General features: G+C 43.7%; 1 protein-coding gene across 1 annotated transcript; it reads right to left on the reverse strand.

Moving 5' to 3' along the window:
• Positions 1-80: 80 nt before the first annotated feature.
• Positions 81-23935, reverse strand: CCNK (cyclin K). The gene is given in 13 exon segments (XM_004434251.3): positions 81-833; positions 835-859; positions 862-1215; positions 4044-4115; positions 4390-4423; positions 5173-5444; positions 5809-5978; positions 6718-6775; positions 7265-7370; positions 11056-11187; positions 12728-12809; positions 13290-13538; positions 23785-23935. Coding segments are annotated over 12 exon segments (1743 nt in total). The 5' UTR covers positions 13487-13538; positions 23785-23935; the 3' UTR covers positions 81-592.
• Between the last annotated feature and the right edge of the window lie 194 nt (positions 23936-24129).

Genomic DNA, 24129 nt, shown 5'->3' on the forward strand with positions numbered 1-24129 from the left:
TGTAAATATACATTACTTTCCAAGTACATTTCTCCCCTTCTCCCTGGAGGAAAAAGAAAAAGGCCATCCAACAAGGCGACTCCTTCAGAATAACTTTAATACAAAGGAGTAAACATCTCTAAACCAATGCAGTGGCTCAGAAGCCCTGCTGGGTGTCACGGAAGAGAATGTCACAGAATGAAAGTGGTGACAACAGCTTGACTTCAGATGGAGCGGGACTATTTCAAATTGAGTATCCAGGAAAAGGAGGCACTGATTTCTAGAAGGAAATTTACTCCTTACTGAAGCTATTTATTGAGCCAATATGGCTGGTTAACCTTTTCACTAGTATAAAGGAACCCAGTGCAGGCCTCAGACAACACCAGCTGAAACCAAGGACACAGTCTGACCCCTAGGCTACCCTGAACGCCGCTGTCCCCGTTCTCCAGATGTGGAGGACCGCCCCAATTTCATTTCATGGGTTTGGTCCATTTCTTCCCATACTGCAACTGTTTAGCACATACAAGGTACCCTGCTGCTTACCCACTTAAACTGCTCTTTAAGTTGATTAGAAAAACTTTTGTTAAAAAAACAAAGGGAAAAAAGCGTCATGTTATCTCATCCAGCCTGCCCGCCCCAGCCCCCCGACTGGAGGCATGCCAGGTGGCGGGATGGGTGGGGGCACAGGTGGCTGTCCTCCAGGGGGGACAGCTGGAGGTGGGTAGCTAGCCGGCGGCAGGCCCAGGCCTGGAGGAGGGTGAGGTGGGACTGCGTGGGTGGGGGGCAGGCGTGGGGGTGGGGGCGGGAAGTTGGGGTTGTAGGTTGGTGGAGGTGGGGGGTAGCTGGGAGTGGGGAGGAATGGCAGGTGGTGGGAAAGAGGTGGGGGTGGGGGCACAGGCGGTGGGGGCGGGTTGGGGGGGTAGACGTGTGGGTGGTAGGGAAGGTGAGCTGGTGGGCCATAGGCTGGGGGCAGGGCGCCGTAGGAGGGGCCCTCGGTCTTCATCATGGACTGCAGGCTCTGGTAGCCCTCTCCGGACATGTAGGAGCTGGTGGTGGACATCCCAGTAATGTAGTTGGAAGGCGGCGGTGGTGGTGGCCGGTGTGGCAGCGGCGGTGGCTGGTGCACGGGGGCCGGGTGGGCCGGAGGAGGAATCTGGACTTTGGGAAGGTCACCGGCATCCACAGGGCCCGGTGGCTCGGCCTCCCCTAAGGCAGCCGCAAGTGGGGGCTTCCGGTCTGCAGGGAAAGACAAGTCACTGCCCAGCCCTACGAGGGCTCCCATGGCATTCCCAGGGCTGCTTGTGCAGGGGCGTGTCTGCTGCTTGCCGTGGGGTGGGGAAGCCCTGTGTCAGGAGCCCCACACAGCGGTTCTGACGGCCACCCCCCGGATTCCTGGCCCCCATTACAGCAGGTGGGTTGCTGCTGTTCCCCCAAGGCCATCTTCACAGAGGAGCAGTGAGCAGCTGTCACCTTCATGGTCAGACAGCAGAGGCCCGGGCCAATGTCCAGATGCCATCAGTGGATTCACACAGGCCTTCACCGCACCACCAGCTCCCCTGGGTCTCCCTCCCTCAGCCCTAACACACCAGCCACAGGCAGTCCCTGCAGTGCAGACCCCCTTCCACCCCAGGCCCCCAGCCCCCTCTTCCTAGTATGAACAAGTGCGGGGCCCCTTCTTTCTGCCTGCTCTGCCCCCAGAGACTGAGCTCAGGGCCAGGACCACATCGCATTACTGTGTGCAGCACTGGCATTTAGCAGAAAGCCTGAGGGCTGGTCAAGTGAATGATGTGGCATTGAGAAAAACAACGGACAAGTCTCTGACATTCCCAATGTAGCCACCAAAGTAGCAATTCTGGTTCTACTTTACTAAAGAGAAGCGAGATCAAACCCTGCTGCGTCCTCTCAGAAAGAACTCCTGAGACACCCCTGTGCTCAGAGCCCAGCACAGGGCTGTCCAGACACAGCCCTCACACTCCCTTCCTCCAGAGCCTCATCTCACACGGTTTTACCTGTGGTTCCCCCTCCTCATTCATGGTCAGACACCAGAACACCCCACCAGGGGTAGCCAAACACCGAGAAAGTGTGTCTCTCCCCAAAGCAGCCCAGAATTCAAAGACAAATCATAGGAGCAAGATTTCTGGTTCCAGAGAACACAGAAAAGGAGAAGTGAGGGAAATGAAGAGGGTTTCCAGTCCCCCAGTACTCTCCCTCATGTGCCCCCCAGAGCTCCATGCAGTCTTGGTTGTGTAGACACAGACATGCGACGGCCAGGGTCACGTGGGCAGTGGCGAGGCTGGGGCACCAGAACAGAGCCACAAGCCCACTGCTTTTCCACCCCCACGGCGCTGTGGTGTCCGCTGTTCCCTCAGAGTTATCACCAAAGTGAGCGCGAGCAGAATTTCAGGTTGGCTAGGACATCCTTCAGAACCAGACATGTCCCTGGGGCTGCCTGTGCTGACCAGCATACCCACCCACCACGTCAGAAGGTCAGACACGCCTGTGGAGACACTGCTTGGGCTCCAGGGCAGGGCCGGGGCCCTCTGGTTCCAGAAGCTGACCAGATACACAAAGTATGAAGCCAAGGCCTGTGCAGAAAAGTGCCCAGCACCCTGAATTCCTCCGTGTGTCCCTCCACGCAGAGGCACTCTTCCATCTTTAAGAAATCACCTCTTGTAACACGCAACTCTGTCGCCTCCTCATGTCACCAATGCATCTGCCCCGTCCCGTGACTGAACTCGGGACCAGCAGTCTCTCCTCAGCCCTGCGCTCCCTCTCCCCACACTCATTCCTGACATCCGACCACCACAGCCACCCTCTGAAAGGTCACTGGTGACCTCAACACCTCCTCCCGCCTCCTGTGCCTCACAGGAACTGTGGGTCTAGCTCTTCTTTTCTCCCTACACCATAGACTCCGGCTCCGTCTCTCATCTTCCCTTCCGTCTCCCCATCTGCCACAGACATCTACAAAACAGTGCGGGACTCTCCCCGAGAGCTCCTGCCACCCTGGCCCACCCACCCCTTTGCTTCCACCTCCACCTTCAGGCCCTCGGCTGGCAGGCTCTGCCCCACCACACTCCTGCCAGCCCAGCTGGCTCCAGGGTCCAGCCCGCTGCCCACACTGGGCGCTCCCTGTACTCTGCGGGGCTCCTGCCTCTGAAGAGGCCCTCTCACTGCCCTGGCTCCCCAAGTGCACCACACCTCTCCTCGGCTGGTGGTGTGCCGTGGGGCCCAGGGGCGGGGAATCTGCACCTGCTGAGGAGATGCTCCATAAATACTGATTGACCAACTGCAGGTGTTTAAAAGCAAACTTCATATTGAACTTGGGATTGTAGGATTTGTCCCAAAGTGCAAAACGATGCCTCTGTTTTCTCAAAGCTTATAGACTACCGTGACTGACTATAAACGGAAAGAAACCGAAAGAGCTGACACTGATGGGTTCAGAGAAGTCTCTGGAATATCTACCACCCTTTAGAAAACACACATAACTCCTGCCTTCTCCAGTTTAAGGCTTTGTCTCCCAAAACACTGCCACAGGGAAAGAATGACATAGTCTTTACAACTTTTCTACTCTATTTTAACTATGTCAAGGAAGCTTCCCAGTTCACTGTGTACCTGTTGGGAACTTTTCATTCTTTAATTTATTCTCCATGTGACTCTGTGAATAACTGCTTATTCTTCAAAATGTACTGAGAAGATATCCTGCCAACAGGAGGCAGATGCAAGAGAGTGGAGTCTAAGACCTACAGCAGTCCCGCCCGGATCTGGATAAATGTGCATAAACTTGCAGGGCTTTGCTTTCCTAAAACTGATTCTAAATTCACTTTTCCTGGGTAGTGTAGCATTTCCGGATCTGAGGAGTCAGAGAACATTCAGATATACTTAGAATTTACAACCTCAAAATACCTGGTTTGTAAAAAAAACAATTTTTGAAAGATCTTTGGCAATTACCTTCTTTTTAAATTTTGGCTACCAAGTCTCCCTCCAATAAACTTTTCCTAAGTCTGTCCTTCAAAAAGGCAGAGGGAAAAGCTGGCATTCCCAAGCTGCTTTCAGCAGACACTTACCTGGAGGTGGGTGGGCTGGAGGCAATGGAGGGTGAGTGGTCTCAATTTTGGGGATTTTAGGTGGTGGTGGTTCTAAAAAGAAAAAGTAGATTAAAAGTAGCAGTAGATTCATACCTCTTCCTGTGAATAAACATATCACAGAGAAGAAACAAACAATGTCCTGTTAGAAGAAAGAGCAGATACGACCAAAGCTTTAGGGAACGTGAGGAAGGCCTCAGCCACACCATTAAGTACTAATCCTTTTAAAAGAACTAAACAGATGCCCCCGCCCACCTGGTGCCCTCTAACCCCCTCTCAAACTGACATACAAAACTAAAAAAAAAAAAAAGACGAGAAAGGACATTACCTGCTGCTTTGTTCTCTTCTTTGGGAGAAACAACCTGTGACGAAAGAAAATACACAACTGTTAACCCAGACCCTGGGTGTATGGAGCAGAAACTGATTATGCAGGCACTAACACAATCATAACAACAAAACACGGCCTAGACAAAAATTATTTTTGGCCTAAAGTTGCAGGACAAACCCGGCACCTAACAGAGCATCATTTCTGCTTCCTTCTTCTTTCCCTTTCTCCAGTCGGACAGAACTACAAACTGTTTTGAAGAGTGCGTTCTGAACAACACCACGTGTCAGGCCCTCTCACGCACTGTCCTGAATTTGATGAGCAGTGTCTGCTGACGTGCGTTTACCCCACATGGCTTCCTTTGGGGCTGTGTATAAACAAATGGCTTCCTCCACCAGCCGGGTTGCTACAGTGGGGAGAAACTTTGACTCTATGTCACTTAGGGCACCGAACACGATAGAGTCAGAGAGAACCGGAGACACCTATTCCAGCAGTCAGTGTACAGATGCAGAAATGACACCCTGACGGGTTTTGGGGACCTGTAGGAGATGACACAGGCCGTGGTGGCTGGAGGAGGAGGACAGAGTCTTCCTGGCTCCCAGAGGCACGGCTCCTCTGAGCACATTAGTGTTCAGGCTCCCCGTGGACATGTAGTCAGAGGGTAGGGTCAGGTGCGTCACGCCCTGCATTGGTGTTCTGTGAGATCCCTCAGAAACAGGAACCTGCGCAGGCGGGCTGTAGCCGCCTGGAAAGCTGGCTCTGCCCAGGGCCGTCTGGCCCACTCACCACGGCGCGCTTCGCCTGTCGGGGAGGACTGGGCTGTGGGGATGGCTTCTTGGGCTGCTGGGCTGGCTGCGGCGGCTGTTGCTGGGCTGGCTGCTGCGAGTCCTTCTGCTGGGGCTGCGGTGGCTCGGGGCCTTGCGAGGGCTGTGACTGTGGCACTTGTGGCACTTGTGGTGTAGACTGGAGAGATGGGGGCTGCTGCAGCTGATGGGGTGTGTGATGAGGCATCTGCTGTTTGCCTTGTGAGTAAAGATCCAGGATCTGGTGGCAGATGTCTAAATGACAGGCAACAATTATATTTACCACAAATTGATATTTAAGTAAAATTTACCTAGGAAAAAAAAATCAGCCCATTTCCCTTCCAGCTACAATTCCCCTACAAAGACCAATAAGCAGGGATCATACCTGCAATTCACCTATCTCCGTTACTGGGCACAGCACTGGGGTGTATTTTTAGTTCACCAAAACTATGTGCTTGGACAGAGTGAACACTATTATTAAAGAATTTAATTAAAGATGCTTCTGAAGAATAGTTTACATACGCCTATTTGGGAAAATCCATTCTCAGGACTCAAGGTTCCCAGGAAAGAATGACCTAAATATGGAACACCCTTGCAGAAAGCTCAGCATGCCCAGTACCTTCCAGAACATCCACAGGGACATCTTGCACAAACTGCTCCCACCATCTCCTATACATGGGTTTGGAGGTCCATTCTTGTATTTCAAATTTGCACAAACGTCCTGCGAGATACATCACTGCCACTGCTATGATCTCTGGTTCCCACTGCAGTGACAAGGTCGTGCAGAGACTAGTTCAACAAGAAAAAGAGGTGACTTGACTTGCATGAGCAAACACTTAACGATTAACCCAATGCATGGAGATTAGGTGCCATATCTAAAGGTCAATTTGCTTATTCTTCCCTAAACATCACCAAAAAAAGTATTATAAATAGAAGAAGCAAGTTTTAAGTCTTCCAAAGGTATCGAAATAAGTTACTTTAACCACAGTTACTAACTTGTCCGTCCCTTAAAGAATAAGAATTCCAGCACATTCAAAAATTGCTGTCATGAAATACGAATGAAAATGGTTTATGTTCTACAAACCTCTGAAATCCTAGCCACTGAACTGTTTCTTCAAATGACAGCAACTCCACTCATAGGCATTCTGTTGCCCACGTGGCACCTCATTAGATCCCTGGGCTCTAAGAACATCAAGACTCTAAAACCACTGCAAGGAAGTATATTTGTGCAGAACCGAATGGGTTCTAAGCACTTAGTTGGCAAAATCCTCCAGTATATGGTTTTGGACTTATGTTTCAAACTGGTGATAAGATTTCAGCCTCTTACACTGCTGTGACATGGCAAGGCATCCTCTCTGCTGGGAAGCAGATGACCTGGACTTTAGCCCCAGCTCTGCTATTAGTTGGCTCTTCAAGGTGGGGCAAGTCAGTTTCCTCAATACAAAATAAGGGGTTTGGATTAAATGACCCATAAAGTCCCTGCCTATTTTAAAACACTACAATTAAGTCAACATTTGAACACGTGTACCTGTCATTTACAAATGTCCATGCCATTTGAACCAACTTTTGAATTTTGTTTTTATCACCTAGAAATAGGAAGAAAAGGTAAATTAGTGGTAATAGGGGGGGAAAAAAAAAAAGAATGCACATGAAGCAACAAGTATTTATTTAAAGTCTGCTGTGTGCTCAGCACCATCCCAATGCACAGCAAAAAGCTCCCGCCTGGAAACAATCGGGACCAAGTCCCGCCTCTTGTCCTCATCCACATGACCTACGCTGACCCACCATTTATGGAAACCTGGCTCAAAGGCTGATTTTATTAGGCTTTTTAAAAATCTGACTCATTTTCCTGCCTCATATCACTTGGCCACTGGATGACAGAATCTGTTTATACATAAAAGGAAACAGTATTAACGGCTACGGTATTGAATTATCAGCCAGCTGGGTCCCGGGGACTTGACACCCTGGGCTGTCTGCTTTCTTCTTGTGAGGAGCAAAATCTGAGGGTCATCAAATTAGTACAAAGACTTGATTTCAGAATGAAATAGTGCTTTAAATAACTTTTTTCCCCTTACCTTTGAGTTGTTTTGCATACTTGAGTAGAAATTGGTATGGATGTTCCACTTGTAAGTCAAACTTTATGGTCTGTAGTAAGATTCTCTCCAGAACCATTACTTCTTCCTAAAAATAAAATAATGAATGTTGGGGTAGTAAGTTCAATCACAGGTCTGAAAACAGCACTGAAAAAGTGAGCTTTCCTATTTATTCTCTCTTCAAGTTATATTTTAGCAACTATTTTTTGTTCCTTTTCTCCTCTTTCCCGCTTAGGCTTTTAACATGCTCAGAGACAATGATAAATTCTGATAAGAACTAAAAGTAGGAAGACGAAAAAATCAGAGTTAATTTTTAAAAAATACTGGAAACAAAATAAACATTCTTAGACATGTTATTACTTTCCATACGTATGAGTCCTCCTTTACAAAACAGACCTTTACTTTATAGGTAATTGAACTGAACTGTAGTTTCTTTCCAGACCTCCACTAAAAAAATGCAATCCCTGAGGAAATTACACGGAAAACTTTAAGCAAGAAAGAGATTATGATAATGGCAGCTTCATGCAAACTAGAACAGTGAGTTGTACCCGTTGGGGGGGGAAAAATATATATATATGCATATATATATGTATATATAGCGTGTGTGTGAATGGGGGCATTTCATTTTTGTGTTTAAATCTTTCATCTATCTGAAATAAGCAGTCCCATCATTTACTGAATAAATCATTTTCAAACCACATCCTAAACTATCTAAGCATACACACACACATAAAAGCTTTTCTGTTTATTGATCTGTTTGTCTACTTCTGTTACCAGGATCAAAGGGACGTAACATTGGAAGAGATAGTTCAATTATTACTCCTCTATTTCAAAAAGTTTCTTGTTTTTGCATGTCCCCCCTCCCCACCTGAATTTTAATATCATTTTACTTAGTACCATTCTAGAAAAAAATGAAAACTATTGATGTTCTGATTGGGAACTCACTGAATTTACAGAATAATTTAGGGAAATGGACACTTTTAACTATATTAAATGTTCACATGAAAAATTTATTTATTTATTAAAGTATTCTTTTCAGTCTGTTAGTAGTTTTAAAGTTCCTCCCTTCCTACCCCAGCATGGTTTCCACAAATTTCTTATAAGGTTTATTCCAGGTTATTTTATTTCACTGTTGCTATTGTAAAGGAATCTCCTCTTTTATTATACTTCCTAACAACTAGTTAATGTCCATAATAGATACTTCTTGAATTCAACCTCTGTACAGCCTGACTGTACCCAGTACTTAAAGACAATGTAAAATACAACCCAGACACTCTGTGCGGGAAGAACAATTAGTGAGACTCACTTGTTTGCATCAAAGAAAGGGCTGTGTAGAGGATTGACAGTCTCATCATTAACAGCTGTATAAATCCATTAACTCCGGGAAGAGACAATGTGTTAAGTAACTGGCTTTTACTTTGAAGTTTGGCATTACTTCACAGAATATAGAGATGATTCTGTCATGATTTATTATTCCAAATGGCATGGCAAGACCGAGGTTCTTCTACCCAAGTTTCCCAAGCTTTCTCTCAGGAAAGCTTCTGAAAATCTTAGAAACTTTCACACAGTATAAAAAAATACTGCTAACATTGGTTTTTGTTTTCCTGCTTTTGTCACCACCTGTTTCCCAGAAGTTTCAACATATCTTCTAATTTTAGAAACAATCTTTTTACCAGTGTGCCAGGCTGTAGCCCATATAATATTTCAAGATAGCCCAAGGCCTGCCTTCCCTTTGCATTTCAAATATTCAAGTAATGGGGTAATTATAGGTCTGTGTGCAAACACCATTCCTCAGGGAAGTGTTCCTCAGCCCCACACCAGCTGTCTGGGGGATCTGTCTAGGTTCCCAGGTTGAATGCCCTCATCGCATCTTTAAATAACTTGTTGGAACAAATAACTGTTGAATACGTGAGAAATTAATATAATGGGAGGAACCGTATGTTAAAGTAAAGCTAACTAAGGCAAAAAAGTTCCACATGATTCACAATCTTATTTCTCCTAATTGCTTATATTGCCTCCTCAAAATAACTGCCCTGCTCTCTTCTCGGCCAAGGAAAATGTCCCCCACAACGTCTTCACTGCTCCCAGACCCAGGGTCCTTTCCTTTGGGCCTGACACCCCAGATCATGTCTGGTGAGACCGCACAGGAAACAGAGGAGGGCAGGGTGCAAAGCCCCTTTGCCCGCTCTGGTCCGGCTGGGCCCTGGTTTCAGTCTGATTAGCGTGGCCATTCCCTCTTCCTCTCTTCTGGGCACTGGAGCTACAGAACTTCTACCTCACTGTGCCTGCACCGGGGCTCGGTTTCCTGACGTGATGGCACAAGGGGTAACAGGGGACTTCTCTAAGGCACCCTGCAACAGCACACACCAGCTGCTGCCGCGCCCTCGTCCTGTAGCTGTGCAGATCTCTGCGACGCCTTAGCAGTAACCACAGCTAATCAGCCACAAGCTCCATCTGCCCGCATGACCGAGACCTGACCAAGTACCACACTCTCCTATAACCGTCTCCCTGCTCTGTAAAAACCAAATACCCATGGGCATCGAAAACATTATCTGAGGGTTACATTACTTTTATAAAATTGCATTTTTATCATTGTTTATGAATTCCTAATAGGTTCACATTTTTATAAACAGGGAAATGGATTTACAAATAAGTTCAAGGGTCAGAGTTACCCAAAATGACAATACTTACAAAGTATTCATATTAATCACAACCACAATACATGCAAAAAGCCTCTGAGCCTCTGTTAATTCCTCAAAGCAAGGAGGAAAACTAGCACACACATTTAAAATACACACATATAAATACTGCTTGGCAGAGAGAGGGTAACTATTGTGGGTGGCAACACCAGCTAGTTAGGAAAAACGAGACCACAAATGGCGCTGAACTTCCTCATCTTGATTAGCTTTGCTCTAACTGGGATTTTGAGTTTCTCCCCATAACACTAGTTTGTCATTTATTCGACAAGTGTCTGTTGAATGCCTACTCTGTCCAGGCACTGTGCCACACAAAACAGACACGGTCTTTGCTCTCATAGACCTTACAGCGGAGAAGAGGAGAGTTCTTTGTGTGATTATTTGATTAAAATCTATCTAATTACGAGCTGTCATAAACGTTATGAAAGATAATTAACAGTGCTATAAGGGTTACAATGGGGGGAACTGGACAAGAATGGGGACGAAGGAAAGCCATTGGTCCCGGAAAGTGGTCTTTTTAGAACATAATAAAAGCATGTGTACAATCATTTTAGCACCCTTTCCTGACATTGGCAGGGGTTGTGGGGCAGGGACAGGATGGATGGATATGACCAATATTAATGCAATGCAGATGTTACTACTTTCCAACATTCTTGGGAAGCAAAAGACACAAAGCATATGTAGATGCATGTCATGTACATATAATATTGGTACTTTCTGTCTACCCAGAAGCTGGCTGGAGATGTGGCCCTGCCATCACTGCTGAACCTAAGAAGCCAAATTGCTTCTGGGTCTAATGGCAATGAAAGGATTTTTGCTCATATCCATGAAATGTGCTATTGCCCCGAAAGTGCTCAGAACACGGCTTGATACATGAGGAAGTGTTACATAAATGTAGGCTACATTATCTGCCCTCCTCTCTTACAGAAGCAAGGAAGGTACCTTCTGCATAAGGCCCTCTTAGGGACTCAGGGGACTGGCAGATACAGTGGCCACAGCCACTGTCAACAGAAGGGACTCTATCATTATGCTACCATGAAGAATCAAGATTTCAAGGCAGGAAGTTACAATTCTTACCTTTGGGTCATCTCCAAACTGGCCAAATTGTACATCATTTAATAAACTACGAGCAGTTTTGATGATATCTTTACATTTTTTTGGTGTTTCTTCTACCTTCCCAGCCAGAAAGAGACAACAAGCTCCTGTCACCTAAAAGAGAGACAAAAGCTCCTGAGATACTGTTATCAGAACTCACAGAGAAACAGAAGCAGCGATCTTTGGCCTTTACAATAAACTGGTCCCCCTCATTCTCCTACCTTCCTTTCTCACTTACTCTGACACCCTAAAAGCTTGAAGGAAATGTCACATACACATACACTCCTCCTCCCAATTGGGCTTCATAAATTATTTTAAATTTAATTTTCTGAAGAAAATATCATGTAAACAAAGTAGATGCCAGAAAGGAAAAAACTCACAGAAACCGATTTTCTTTTTTACATTGCAAACTTAACGATAATGACTCCCTGAACAGTGAGCTCTACTACAGCAAAAGCGCCCCACTAACCGCCTGTCCGGGGATCCATCTCCACACCACTGCCCACACTGCCTTTCCTTTCCCTCAAGCTGCCTGGGGCCTAGGCCAGTTCCGACATCACTGGCTCTTCTCACTGCTCTATCTTCAGCTTTTCTTTGCCCACTCCGACCTCTCCTACATGCCCCTCCCTCTACACAATCCTGATCATGTCAGATCTCAGACACTGTGTCAGGGGTACAAAGCCAATTCTGACACAGTCTCCTTTCTCTAGAACTTCACAAACTAGTGAGGAAGACGTGCATACAAAACTAAGTAAAGTCTTAGCAAAAGGAAGAACTCCCAACAGATTAACATCCTGTTAAGTCTAGTTCTGTCATCTTCTTCACGAAACCCTTCAATCACTTCATGGTTTACCTATTAAAGTCAAATTTCCTTAGCCTGGCATTCAAGACTCACTATGGGCGGATCCAGTCTACCTTTCCACCAGGGTCCCACCATTCCCTTCCTGCCAAACGGACCTCCTGAATGGCTGACATTGCACTGCATGCTCCTCCCAGTCTCTGGTCATGCTAGTTTCTGTTGGGAGTATTGCTCTAGCCCATCTCAGCACTTCTAAGCCCTACTTACAGTCAAGGCTTAACTTACTGCTGGCACCTCCCCACTAGCACCTTCCCTGATCCCTCCAAGACGTAACTAATCTCTCCCTTGAATGCTACAGCCTTCCTCCGTGCCACTCCTATGGCCTCACTCTTTACCATGTGTTTTGTACATGTCATTTCATCTATCCCCGACTGAAAGCTACCTAAGGCAGGTTCCCTGTCTGAATCTCCCACACAGCACATAGAGCACAGTGCATGTTTAAGAGGTAACTGAAGAATCAGTGATACGGCATAAAGAATATCTATTCCATCTTGGCCTTTGTTGAGTCTCAATTATAAGCCCACATTTATCTTGGGAAAGGTAACAAGGAAGTAAACTTTCACACAACGTACAATATGATTATGGTCCATACTGGCCCAAAGCAAAAAAAAAAATTGAATATAGTTAATTGGAAAAAAACAAAGCTCAAACTTGACTTTGTTTATATACAGTATGTAGCATATAAAAATAAATACTTTCTGGAAAATACGATAAGAAGACTACAATCAGTAGTAGTAGTAAACTGCATGGAAATAATAACGTGATAGAGAATTATGATAAAATTCAAACACTTACATATCTTGGGAATTGCTTGAAGGAATGAAACATATAGAAGCGATGAAAATAAATTATTCCAGTTGCCAGGGTATCATAGTGTCTGTTGTTCTGGTTAAGGACTTTAGCCAAGAATTTTTACAGGTTATGTTCTTAGTTAAATGTGGAAAAACAATAAAGACAAACAATAACAACAAAATCAGTGGTAAACACTATCAGTGGCAAAGCAGGCAGATGGAATCTCAGGGTGGCAGAATTCTGGTACAAGAATTAGCAAGTTGAAGTTTATGCTTTTAACAAGGCAAGCCTTCACCATCCTGTAGGACCACCTCCACTGTGATCACTGGGTGCTCATTTTCCACCTGGTGGCCACTTGCTCAATGGCTAAGTTTATACATTTAAACCATAAACAGGAAATAGAAAACTCCTGAAGAGCCAAGCAAACCAGAAATAACATTTAAATAACAAAGATATTTAAGAGGCATTTTAATACAGATATATTATTTTGTCTATAGTATCTAATTTAATTCTTGGTGGTGGTGGTGGGGAGCCTATCTATATTAGATTCCAAGACTCAGGATACAGTCCCAAACGCGTGCCCACATCAAAGATGAAGCGAGCCCCCTCTCGGCGGTACCGGGCCTCAGTGGCTGGATCGAGTCCTTCTAACTGTGAAGGTGTATGAGCCAAGTCTTTCTTATCCCAGTACCAACATGGTTTTGTGTGGTCCAGGTTTGCTGAGGTTACTGAAGGGCTTGAATTTTCTTTACTCTCCTTCATTTATTGAAGTAGACTTGTTCTTTCCAAAAGATTTTCTGAAAATGTTAGAATCCTAAGAGAAAGAGCAGCAGCAGCAAAGTTGGAAAGGGATACTCCACATTAATCAATCCCAACATTATAAACAATCTACAATCACAGACTGTACCTGATTTTGGATTAAAATTTCCCATAGAAGCACCACTACTGACAGGCAGTTAGAAGCCCAGGTTCACCTCCAAAGCCAATTTAACACCTAAGTGACCCACAGGATAAGTCCCAAATTTCATAGCTTAAAAGGAAGAGCATTTCCATCTCACTCTTCTTTCTGCCTTTTTTCACCAGACTCACTTCCCTCATGCTGGACTAGAGTCCATTCTTCAGTAAAACCCAGGCCTGTCCTGACCCCCTAAAAAGATTTACTTTACTCCAAAATTATCCATCTCTTCTAGCCAGCACCCAAATTTTCCTTTACTGAGTTTACTTGATTTCAGTTAGGTACTTTCACTTAGAAAAGCCAACAAATTGGACTCATTCCCATCTGCACTGAATTGTGCAATATGTTGAATCAGATATGAGGGAGAGTGATTTTGGGGGAGTGGATGGAGGGAGGGGTTTCACAAGGGAAGGAAGGAGCTCCTTTAAAATTTTCTTGCTTTCTCATCCTCTTCTCTTTCATTTTCATTCAGAATAAAGAGATTCTCTAAAAGCTGAGGAAAGAAAACAAAAAACAAGGACTCTCATCTAGAGGCCACTGTAATATGTAAATTGTTTGTAAACTGGATCAGAGAATAGAAATTTTCAAATAAGGCAGCAAAAGCATTCTAAAAGAGGCAGCTAGAACCAGGTTGGTCTGGTTAGCAAGAAAATAGCAGTTCAGTGGCCAGGCTTTGGGCCAGGGCCATCAATTAATCTGGAAGCCTAACTTTTCCTGTGTGCCTGCCTCATTTCTGGTGCCGTGGCAGGGCTGAGTCCTTTCTTTCTTTTTGCACTTGGGAGCTCTAAAGAAAATCGGATCTTTCCTCTAACAGGAAGAATTAAGTACCTGGAGAAAAGCAATCTTCTTAAACTAATTTGCACCTCTGTGTGCAATCGAACTGGGCAACAGTTGGGGGTGGGAGACGACCAGTTAACTAAAGCCTCGGTAAATACGAAGAGTTCATAATCAGATGCTCAGTAAATACAAAGAGTTCATAGTTAGATGTCATACTGAGATATCACGTCTCACCCATCAGATAGGCAAAAAATCCAAAAGTTTGATGATATACTCTACTGGCAAGGCCAGGGAGAAGCAGGTGATCTCATATATTGCTGGTGGGAGTACAAAATGGAACAACTCGCACAGAGGGGAATTTGGCAATACCTAACAAAATTACATGTGTGTTTGCTCTTTGACTTAGCAATCCCACTTCTAAGAATCTACTCTGAAAATACCATCACAAGTATGTAACAACATATGCACAAGATTACTCCCTAAAGTGTTATTTATAATAGAAAAAATTGTAAACAACTCATATGTCCATCAATAGGGCACTGGTTGAATAAAATACGGCACATTAACATAAATGGCATACCATGCAGCTATTAAAGAGACTAAGAACTTTAAGCACTGGTATGGAGACAGTTCCAGGATCAGCAAGAAGCAGGACAATGTACATAATATGTTAGTATCTACTTAAGAAAAGAGGGGAAATAAGAACAGACATCTCTATTTTTTTAAACTAATAAAAGAAATGGTGACCAATAGAGAATGGGGAAGAGCAGAATGGAAAGGACAGGAATGGGAACAACACTTCACTGAATGTATCTTTCTATGTAGCTTTGACTTTTTAAAAAACCTTTTATTTTAAAATAATTATAGATTTACAAAAGATTTGTAAAGACAGTATAGAGAATTTTGTATACTTTTCACCCAGCTTCCTCTAATGTTAACATCTTATATAAACATGGTACATTTACCAAAACTAAGAAATTAATTTTGGTACATTATTAACTAAACTATAGCCTTGACTCAGATTTTGAGTTTTCCCAAAAATCCCTTTTCTGTTCCAGGATCTAATCCAAGATGCTACATTGCATTTAGGCGTCATATTTCCTTAGTATCTCCTAAGATGTAGCAGTTTCTCAGTCTTTTCCTTGTTTTTCATGACCCTGCCAGTTTTGAAGAGTACTAGGTAGATTAAAATGTCCCCGATTTAGGTTTGTCTGACGTATTCTCATGAATAGACTGGAGTTTTGAGAAGAATGCCACGGGCTGGCCCCGTGGCTTAGCGGTTAAGTGCGTGCGCTCCGATGCTGGCAGCCCGGGTTCGGATCCCGTGCGCACACCAACGCACCGCTTCTCCGGCCATGCTGAGGCTGCGTCCCACATACAGCAACTAGAAGGATGTGCAGCTATGACATACAACTATCTACTGGGGCTTTGGGGGAAAAATAAATAAATAAAAAAATTATTAAAAAAAAAAAAAAAAAGAGAAGAATGCCACAGAGGTGAAGTGCCCCTCTCATCACATCACATCAGGGGGTAGGTGATATCAGAATGACTTCTTACTGTTGATATTAACCATGATCATTTGGTTAAGATGGGATCTGCCAAGTTTTTCACTGTAAGTTATTGTTTCTTCCTTTTCATTTTCTATTATTCCTTAGAAGTAAGTCATGAGGTCCAGCCCCTACTCAAGGATAAGGGAATTAAGCTCCACCTCCTGGAAGAAGTATCAAAGAATGTGTGGACATATGTTAAAACTACCACAGTGAATAGTAAACACTTGGGGGGAAATAGTTTGCAATGCAAAATACTATGCAAAGTACCTGTTTCTCCTTAAAGTTTCACCCATTAATTTCAGCATTAATCTGAGAATCTTGCCTGCAGCCATTATTATTGTAGTGTTCCAATGGGGATTTTCTATTTCCTTCCTTCCTTCAACTTTATTTGGAATTCTTTTGTAAGAAAGATCGTTCCTTCTCCTTCATTTATTCAATCATTTATTTATATTAGTATGGAATCATCAGTATTTATTTTATGCTTTGATTGGCTCCCGAATCTTTTTTTAACTTTGACTTTTGAATCATGGAAATATTTAACATACTCATCAACTGAACTAAAAAGAAAAAAGCAAATCCAAAAACTCAAAATAAACCCATTGTACACCAAACAGGCAACATAACCACACAGAAAACCATTATAAGTAATATCTGATCTTGTTCCATCCTGAGTGAGATATATTCTAAGGACAAAAAGAACTGCAAAGAAATCTTAAACCTCTTCAGCAATGCATTGTTAGTAGTTATGTTAACATGGTAACTGTCAAACCATTTTTTTGTATATTGTAGGATAAAGCAAATACATAAATGTTAATGGGATTAGGAATCAAGATTTTCAGTGCAAAGGAAACAAACATATATATATATGCACAAGATCAAAGGTTAAGAAAAAAACCTGTCATGTTACATTTTAATTGAAAATATCAAAATAAATCACGGTTAAAAATATAAACATATAGATCCCAGCTCTGTGCATTTCAAATACCTGGAAGCAACAACACTCTTATAATCAGGAACACATATAGTGCCCAAATCTTAGCTTTCCACACTACTATCCTCGAAAAGGAACCAGGTCTCCTCTCTTGCCTGGGGTGTGCTCAGACGAATGGAAGCTTATCAAAAGACACAGGAGCCAGCACTGACTCTCCCTGGACAAATTCAGGGAATCTGAATATTAAAAAGAAAAATGACTATGACTGATCGTAAAGAGTGAATAAACAATCCACGAGTCCATAGTAATATTAAAAAAAATTATACATACACATATATATATATATAAAATGAATCCACTTGGCTAGCTAGCACTGTTAATAATTATTGTGAAAAAAGTACCTTTACCTTAACAAGAATGATCAAGCTTGGCATCACTAATAGGGTGAAAACTTGCCATTATGTGCCTCCTGACGTGATGAGATAGGAAATAAATATCAACCACCTATGTAGTATTCTTACCGCCCCAAAAAGTTAACCTAAATCCAACCAAGCCTTTAGACCTAACTTCCAGTTTACAGTAAATACTGGGAGTAGAGGAACAAGTTAAATGGCACAATAAGGAAACTATGAGTCACATCCAGAAAGTGTGACACTCTTACAAGACAACTGACCTGGTCTCTCCCAAAAAGTCAATGTCATGAAAAAAACAAAAGATGGAGGAACCATCCTGGATTTAAAAAGACTAAAGAGGCATAACAATCAAATGTAACGTGTGAACCTTGTTCTCTATTAACATCAATTAGTCTTGCCTGTTTCTGAAGGACTGTGGAATGATCTAGTATCTTTTGTCTACAACTGATTTCTTTTGCTCAATATTATGTTTGTGGGGTTTATCCTTGCTGTTGCATAAAGCAGTATTCATTCATTCTCACTACCGTATAGCAGTGGTTTTCAACCAGGGGCGAATTTGCTCCTCAGGGGATATTTGGCAATGTCTGGAGACATTTTTGGTTGTTATAATTGGGGGGCTGCTACTGGCATCTAGTGGGTAGAGGCCAGAAATGTTGCTGAACGTTCTATAATGCACAGAACAACCCCCTTCAACAAGGAATTAACTGGTTCAAAATGTCAATAGTGCTGAAGTTGAGAAACTTGGCTATACAGTATTCCACTCTACGAATATAACACAATTTATTTATCCATTCCACTGTGGATGGACATTTGAAATGTTTCTGTTTTTTGATTATTAATAATAGTAATGAACATTCACGTACATTCTTGTAGAGCAGAAGGCAACTGGCCAATCGGCTGAGGGAATCAATATCTCAGCATATCTGTAATTTACTCATGGTGCACTAGCTGAGAATCTCTACTTTAAGATATATTAACCTAACAGTTCTCCATGTACTTATTCATTCAAATATTTACTGAGAATTTACTATGAGCCAGGCCTCAATGACACAGCAGGAAACAAAAGAGGCAAGGTCTTTGCCCTACCAGAAGCTTCCAGTCTATGGCAGAGACCAAGAAACAAATATATTGGTATTTGTAAGGGAGTGGTAAGTGTCATGAAAAATAACAGAGCATGGTAAGGGGAGAAAGTGATGAGGAGGAGCTGTTTAGAGATTTGCAGAAGGAAGACCAGTTAGGAGACGACAGTAGCTGTTCAAGTAATGCCTAAAGGAGGGCCTGTCCCCACACAATGGTAGTGGGAGAAAGAGGGGGCATTATAACTGGCTGTGAGGCAAAAAACGGCAAGAGATGATATCAAGTTTGCCTCACTGACAGAGAAGAGTGATACTAAAAACAAAAATGGGGAAGAGAGAGTTGGTTTTGATGAGGGGAGGAAAAGAAGACTTTGGTTCTATAAACATTAGGTCTGAAGAACTTGTAAGACGCTTGGGTGAAACTATCCATCAGACAGATAAGCAGGCCTGTTGAAATCTGGTAAGATTTCCTTGGGATTCATCTATATAGCACTGACAACTAAAGTCATGGTGAGGGAGGGAGGGAGAGTGAAGAAACAAGAGGCCTGGGGACAGAACTCGAGGAAGCAGGAAGAATCACCAAAGGAGAGAAAGGGAAGGAACGGTGAAAGAGGTAGGGAAATGCGCACCCTTAATTGCAGAGGAAACCACGGGATATCAGCTTCAAGCCAGAGGTGACAGTCAACAGTGACAAATGCTAAAGAAAAATGAAAGGACAAGGAATTAAGGAAAGGTTACTAGAATTGGTGATTAGTTATCAGAGATATTGAAAATTGATTGTAGCCATGGTTACACAACTCTGAATATACTAAAAACCACTGATTTGTACACTTTAAATGGGTGATTTGTACGGTATGTGAATTATATCTCAATAAAGCAGATACATACACATACGTAAACAGAAGAACCCTTTCAGAAGTGCATTGGGGCAGAAGGAAGACTACAAGGGGTGTTAAGGAATGAACAGGCTATGAAACAGGTTATTCCTGTTTTTTCTGCATAAAGGAGAATGAAGCATGTCCGAAGCCAGAAGATAAGGTGCCACTAGAGGAGGCTGAACAAGCCACTGAGCGTTTACTTGGCCAAGGGATAATAAAAAGCACAGTAAAAAAGTCAACCTTAAAGGAAGTTCTTTCTCTGAGACAGAAGGGAAGGAAAAGTCTGAGGAACATATTTAAAAAATCATTTAAGGGGAACAAAATAAATCATGAAAGAGTATCTCCATTTTCTCTGGGAAGTAAAGTGCCAAGGCACCTGTTGAGATGAAAGGGGCAGAGGAGGGACAGGGTTAGGACCCAAAAGGGATGAAAAAGAATCTCAGTCCAAAAGTGGATAAATCACAAATATATTCAAGCCTGACCTTGCTGTCATTGGCTAAACCCCATGCTAATAATCTAGTGTAGGTGCCTTCAGACTCCGCAGCTGAATGAACAATTACACAACACACAGTGAAAATAAACCTACATAAACAGAATAGAAACAGTCCTCTAAATCATTCATGCCCCTGAAAAAGTTCTTGCCTCAGTGCTACAACCCTTTTCCCTACTACTCTTTATTTTTTCACAAGACCCTAAAGTTATAAATTTTCTCATTAGCAGCTCATAATTACTGTAAAAATGACAGAGATTTAAGAGCTCCACAAAGTAAAAATCTCTCCATACACAAGCAGCATGTCAAGGTATTTCAGTAACATCTTTCAGGAATGTGCTTCAGATACATCATTTCACATGATGAAAGATTAAATGCATTTTCAACATTTAGAATTATGGATACTTACAAATTGGAAACAATAGTAAGGTCACTACTCAATTTTTTCACCCAGTACAGAAATTCCCTCTAAACAACAGTAATATTTGGTCACTAACTAACCTTCATTTGGCCATTTTCATTAATTGGACCTTAATAATTTACAAAGCAGCCTATGACATTGCTGGGTATCAATAATTGGTATGCATATTAATTCTTGTATTAGTCATTTATTGGTTTTTATCTGTTCTGTTCATCCTCTAGATCTGGTACATAGATGGGACAGAATAACAAACGAATGACATCTACCTTACAACAATTCTCTGTAGCTCCCACCTAGTTCCCTCAGGTTTGAAAATACCTTTCCCTTATCTATTGATTGCCTTTCAAATATGTGCAGACAATTTTCCATTCCCTCCTCTTCTCCAGAGTAAACGTTTGTCTCTCAACATGGTTTTTAGTGTTTCAAGATCCATCCTAAACTCTAGCAATCAAAATGGAAAACAATACTCTTTATATGATTTGCGTGGTACCTGGGGGAAGGGAGGTTACTAGTATTCAACATGACCATAGCGTTTGCACTGAGTTGCAGCACGCCTGCAAGCTATGTTTTCTTATCCTCACAATTTATCGCTGAGGAAATGGAGCCAAAGAGACATGAAGCAACTTGCCTAATTCACACAGCTAGTAAATGCCAGAGCCACAATTTGTCATTAGACCGAGATATACCACCTTCCCTCAATCTGGGGAAGATTCTATTTGCTTCTATAAATGGAACATTACATCCCAGAACCATTTTTGTCAAGTCAGGTCTTCCTCATGTCAAATATGTACAACTGAGTTTTTGTAAATTTAATCATTCCTGGCAAATTTACATCTTGTTAGTTTTGGCATATTATTTCAGCCTTTAAGAAGTCTTTGAATCCTGCGTATCATCTAACGTACTGGCTATCACTACAGGTTTTGAGTGTATTTATTACTTTAGAAGCATGCCTCACATATTTAAAGTTGGTAATACAAAAGCACTAACCAGAGTAAGGGCAAGACCAGAGCCCTGCAGCTTATCTCTAAAAACCTCTCTTCAGGTTGACATCAACCCGTTAATCAGCATTTTGGGTTTGGTAATTTGAGTGGATATATCCATCTAACCAGACCCTATCCAGTGTATATTTATTTCTTGCATCTACTAGGACAGGAAGAGAGATTATGTTCAGTGTTCTAAGGAAATATAAGTGGTTTCATGTCCAGCAATCCCCCATCCACCACCAACCAGTCTAGTAAACTTATAACAAAAGGGAACATGGTTTGTGTCACCTCGCTGCGGCGGCTGCTTTTTTTTTTTTTTGGTGAGGAATTAGCTCTGGGCTAACATCCGTTGCCAATCCTCCTCTTTTTGCTGAGGAAGATTGGCCCTGGGCTAACATCTGTGCCCATCTTCCTCCACTTTATACGGGACGCCGCCACAGCATGGCTCGACAAGCGGTGCGTCCGTCCGCACCTGCGATCCGAACCTACGAACCCCAGGCCGCCAAAGCCGAGCGCGCGAACTTAACCGCTACGCCACCGCGGGCCGGCCCCCTCCCCTCCCCGCTTTCTTTTTAATTGAAGCTCTGCTGGCTTGAGGGAATAAGCTCTCCTTTCTCAAGTAGGCACAAACTCTCTTTCTGCTCTCCCAACAAGATTCTAAAACAGATTATTAAGAAGTTCTAGCATCCAAGAGCCATGTAATTGCTCTCTGCAAAAACTGAGACATTTACCAGACTCCAGTCTTCTATCAGTAACTGCAGTTTTAGGATTCCTCAAAAGCTATGAACAATGATTGTACAATCTTATCTGCAAGTACTCTGGTATATTATTTATCTGAGCCTACAAATATGAATTAGATTTAGCCCAATTAGATATTCTTTATAATCTCCTCAACCGCCATAAACTTAATTCCTCTTAATTTTGTTTGCCCTTACCCAGTTTTAGAGAAAACAAACAGAAAACATTTTTCTTCCTTCTAGACACTCAATGAACTCACTGCTTTCAACCACGATCTCCTGAAATGAACTAGTTCATTTTGTAGGCTATGATCAATTTTTTTTTATAATTTTATTTATTTATTTATTTATTTCCTCAAAGCCCCAGTAGATAGTTGTATGTCATAGTTGCACATCCTTCTAGTTGCTGTATGTGGGACGCGGCCTCAGCATGGCCGGAGAAGCGGTGCGTCGGTGCGCGCCCGGGATCTGAACCCGGGCCGCCACCAGCGGAGCGCGCGCACTTAACCGCTAAACCACGGCGCTGGCCCTATGATCAATTTTTAATTTATGACGTCAACTTTAGAAATAGCATTTAAAATTTAAGGATCTCATTAGCCATTAGAATGCGTCTTTATCACTTGTTCGTGAAAACCACGTCTTCAAAATGGAACAAATGTTATGATGCTTTATGCAAGAATCAACTGATACGTTTGAATGCATCACAACATAAACAGAATGAGACAAAAGCAAAGAAACCCCTAAAATTAAACACTAATGTAGTCCCTCTGAAAAAAATAAAACAATCCTGGATAAATAATCTTGACTATAAATGTAAGAGTTAACAGGCAAGCATCCTAAGAACATCAACAACCTTAACCAAAATGTCTATCAATACCACCACTACCATCATCCTATCCATTCTCCATTCAACAATATAGACAGCTACTATACGTCATGCAGTGTTCTAGACGATGAGGATACAAAGCTCCCTGTGGAGCTTTCATTTTAGCAACATCATTCATACAAACCTTTAACGAGCGCCTACAATTGCAAAACACTGCGCTGGATATCTCTCAAGAGCAATACACAAGCATTATCAGGTTTACCTTAAAAACATAAAAGGCCATCCTCAAGTAATTGCTCTGAGAAGTCGTTCCTAACTTCAGATGATTTAGCGAAAGCTCCGTTTAATTGGCAAGGCAAATTCACGGAGCGTTACAGACCATGCTTTGTGCTGGTAACTGCCTAAAAGCTTTTAGATAACCTCTCGACTTTCGCTTCAACTTTCTAAAGAACACTGCCTTTGGTAAACCAAATAACCCAGGAGAGGGTCGGTAAGGACAACGTCTCGGCAAGAACGAATCTAATCGCGGAAGTGCCTTTTCCTCAATCCTACTCTCACCTTTGTTACACAGCTCCTCAGACTCCAAAGTCCGAGTACACCAGATGTGGAAGAATACCCAAAGTCTCAGGTCTAACCAGGAGTCGGTTGGGACCGACACACTGCGAAACAGCTGGGACGACGTGGGTAGTCTGTGGTTGCGCGCGCGTGAGACCCCTGCCCCTTCTCCCCATCTGCTAGAAAGTCCCCGAAACCTAGCTGCGCCTCACTGCGGGGGCCGCTACCTGTTCGAAGGTCCGCGCCGGCCTGCCTGCCCCGCTCCTGCGCCTCAGACCCTTCCCCGAAACCCGTCCCACAGCCCCGCCGTCGCCCGCTAACTTCGACCTGCACCGGGGGGTAGCGGAGGGAGGCGGAATCCAGCAAGAAAGACTCCGCCAGCGGACGGAAGCAGGCGGCCATACCCTACTGCGACCTCCAGGAACTCGGGAGGTGAGCGGCGCTGCCGGCGACCCGTCGGTCACTCACCCCTCGCCTCAGGCAAGCCCTTTAGCAACGTCTCTCCTTGCCGACTGCGGCCATCTTGGGCGTGGAATGTCGGGGCACTACGTCATCACGCTGCGTCCGCGACGGAAAACAAGCGACCGGAGGGCACCTGTCAACCAATCAGAAGAAAGTAGAGCTCTCAAACGAGGAAAGAGCCGCCAATCTCCTGCTGGTCCCTCCCCGCGGGTCAGTGGTCGCTGCGGGCAGGAGGAGGGGCGGGCCGGGGGCCCATCCCGTTGGTCCCGCCCCCCGGGGCGAGAGGGAATTCGAGAGCAACCGAACCTGCTAACGGAACTTGGGCGCGAGGGGCGGGGCCCTAGCGCCCGT

This window comes from Ceratotherium simum, chromosome 24, assembly GCF_057802395.1.
Source record: "Ceratotherium simum simum isolate JZ-2026a chromosome 24, ASM5780239v1, whole genome shotgun sequence".
NCBI classification, from domain to species: domain Eukaryota; kingdom Metazoa; phylum Chordata; class Mammalia; order Perissodactyla; family Rhinocerotidae; genus Ceratotherium; species Ceratotherium simum.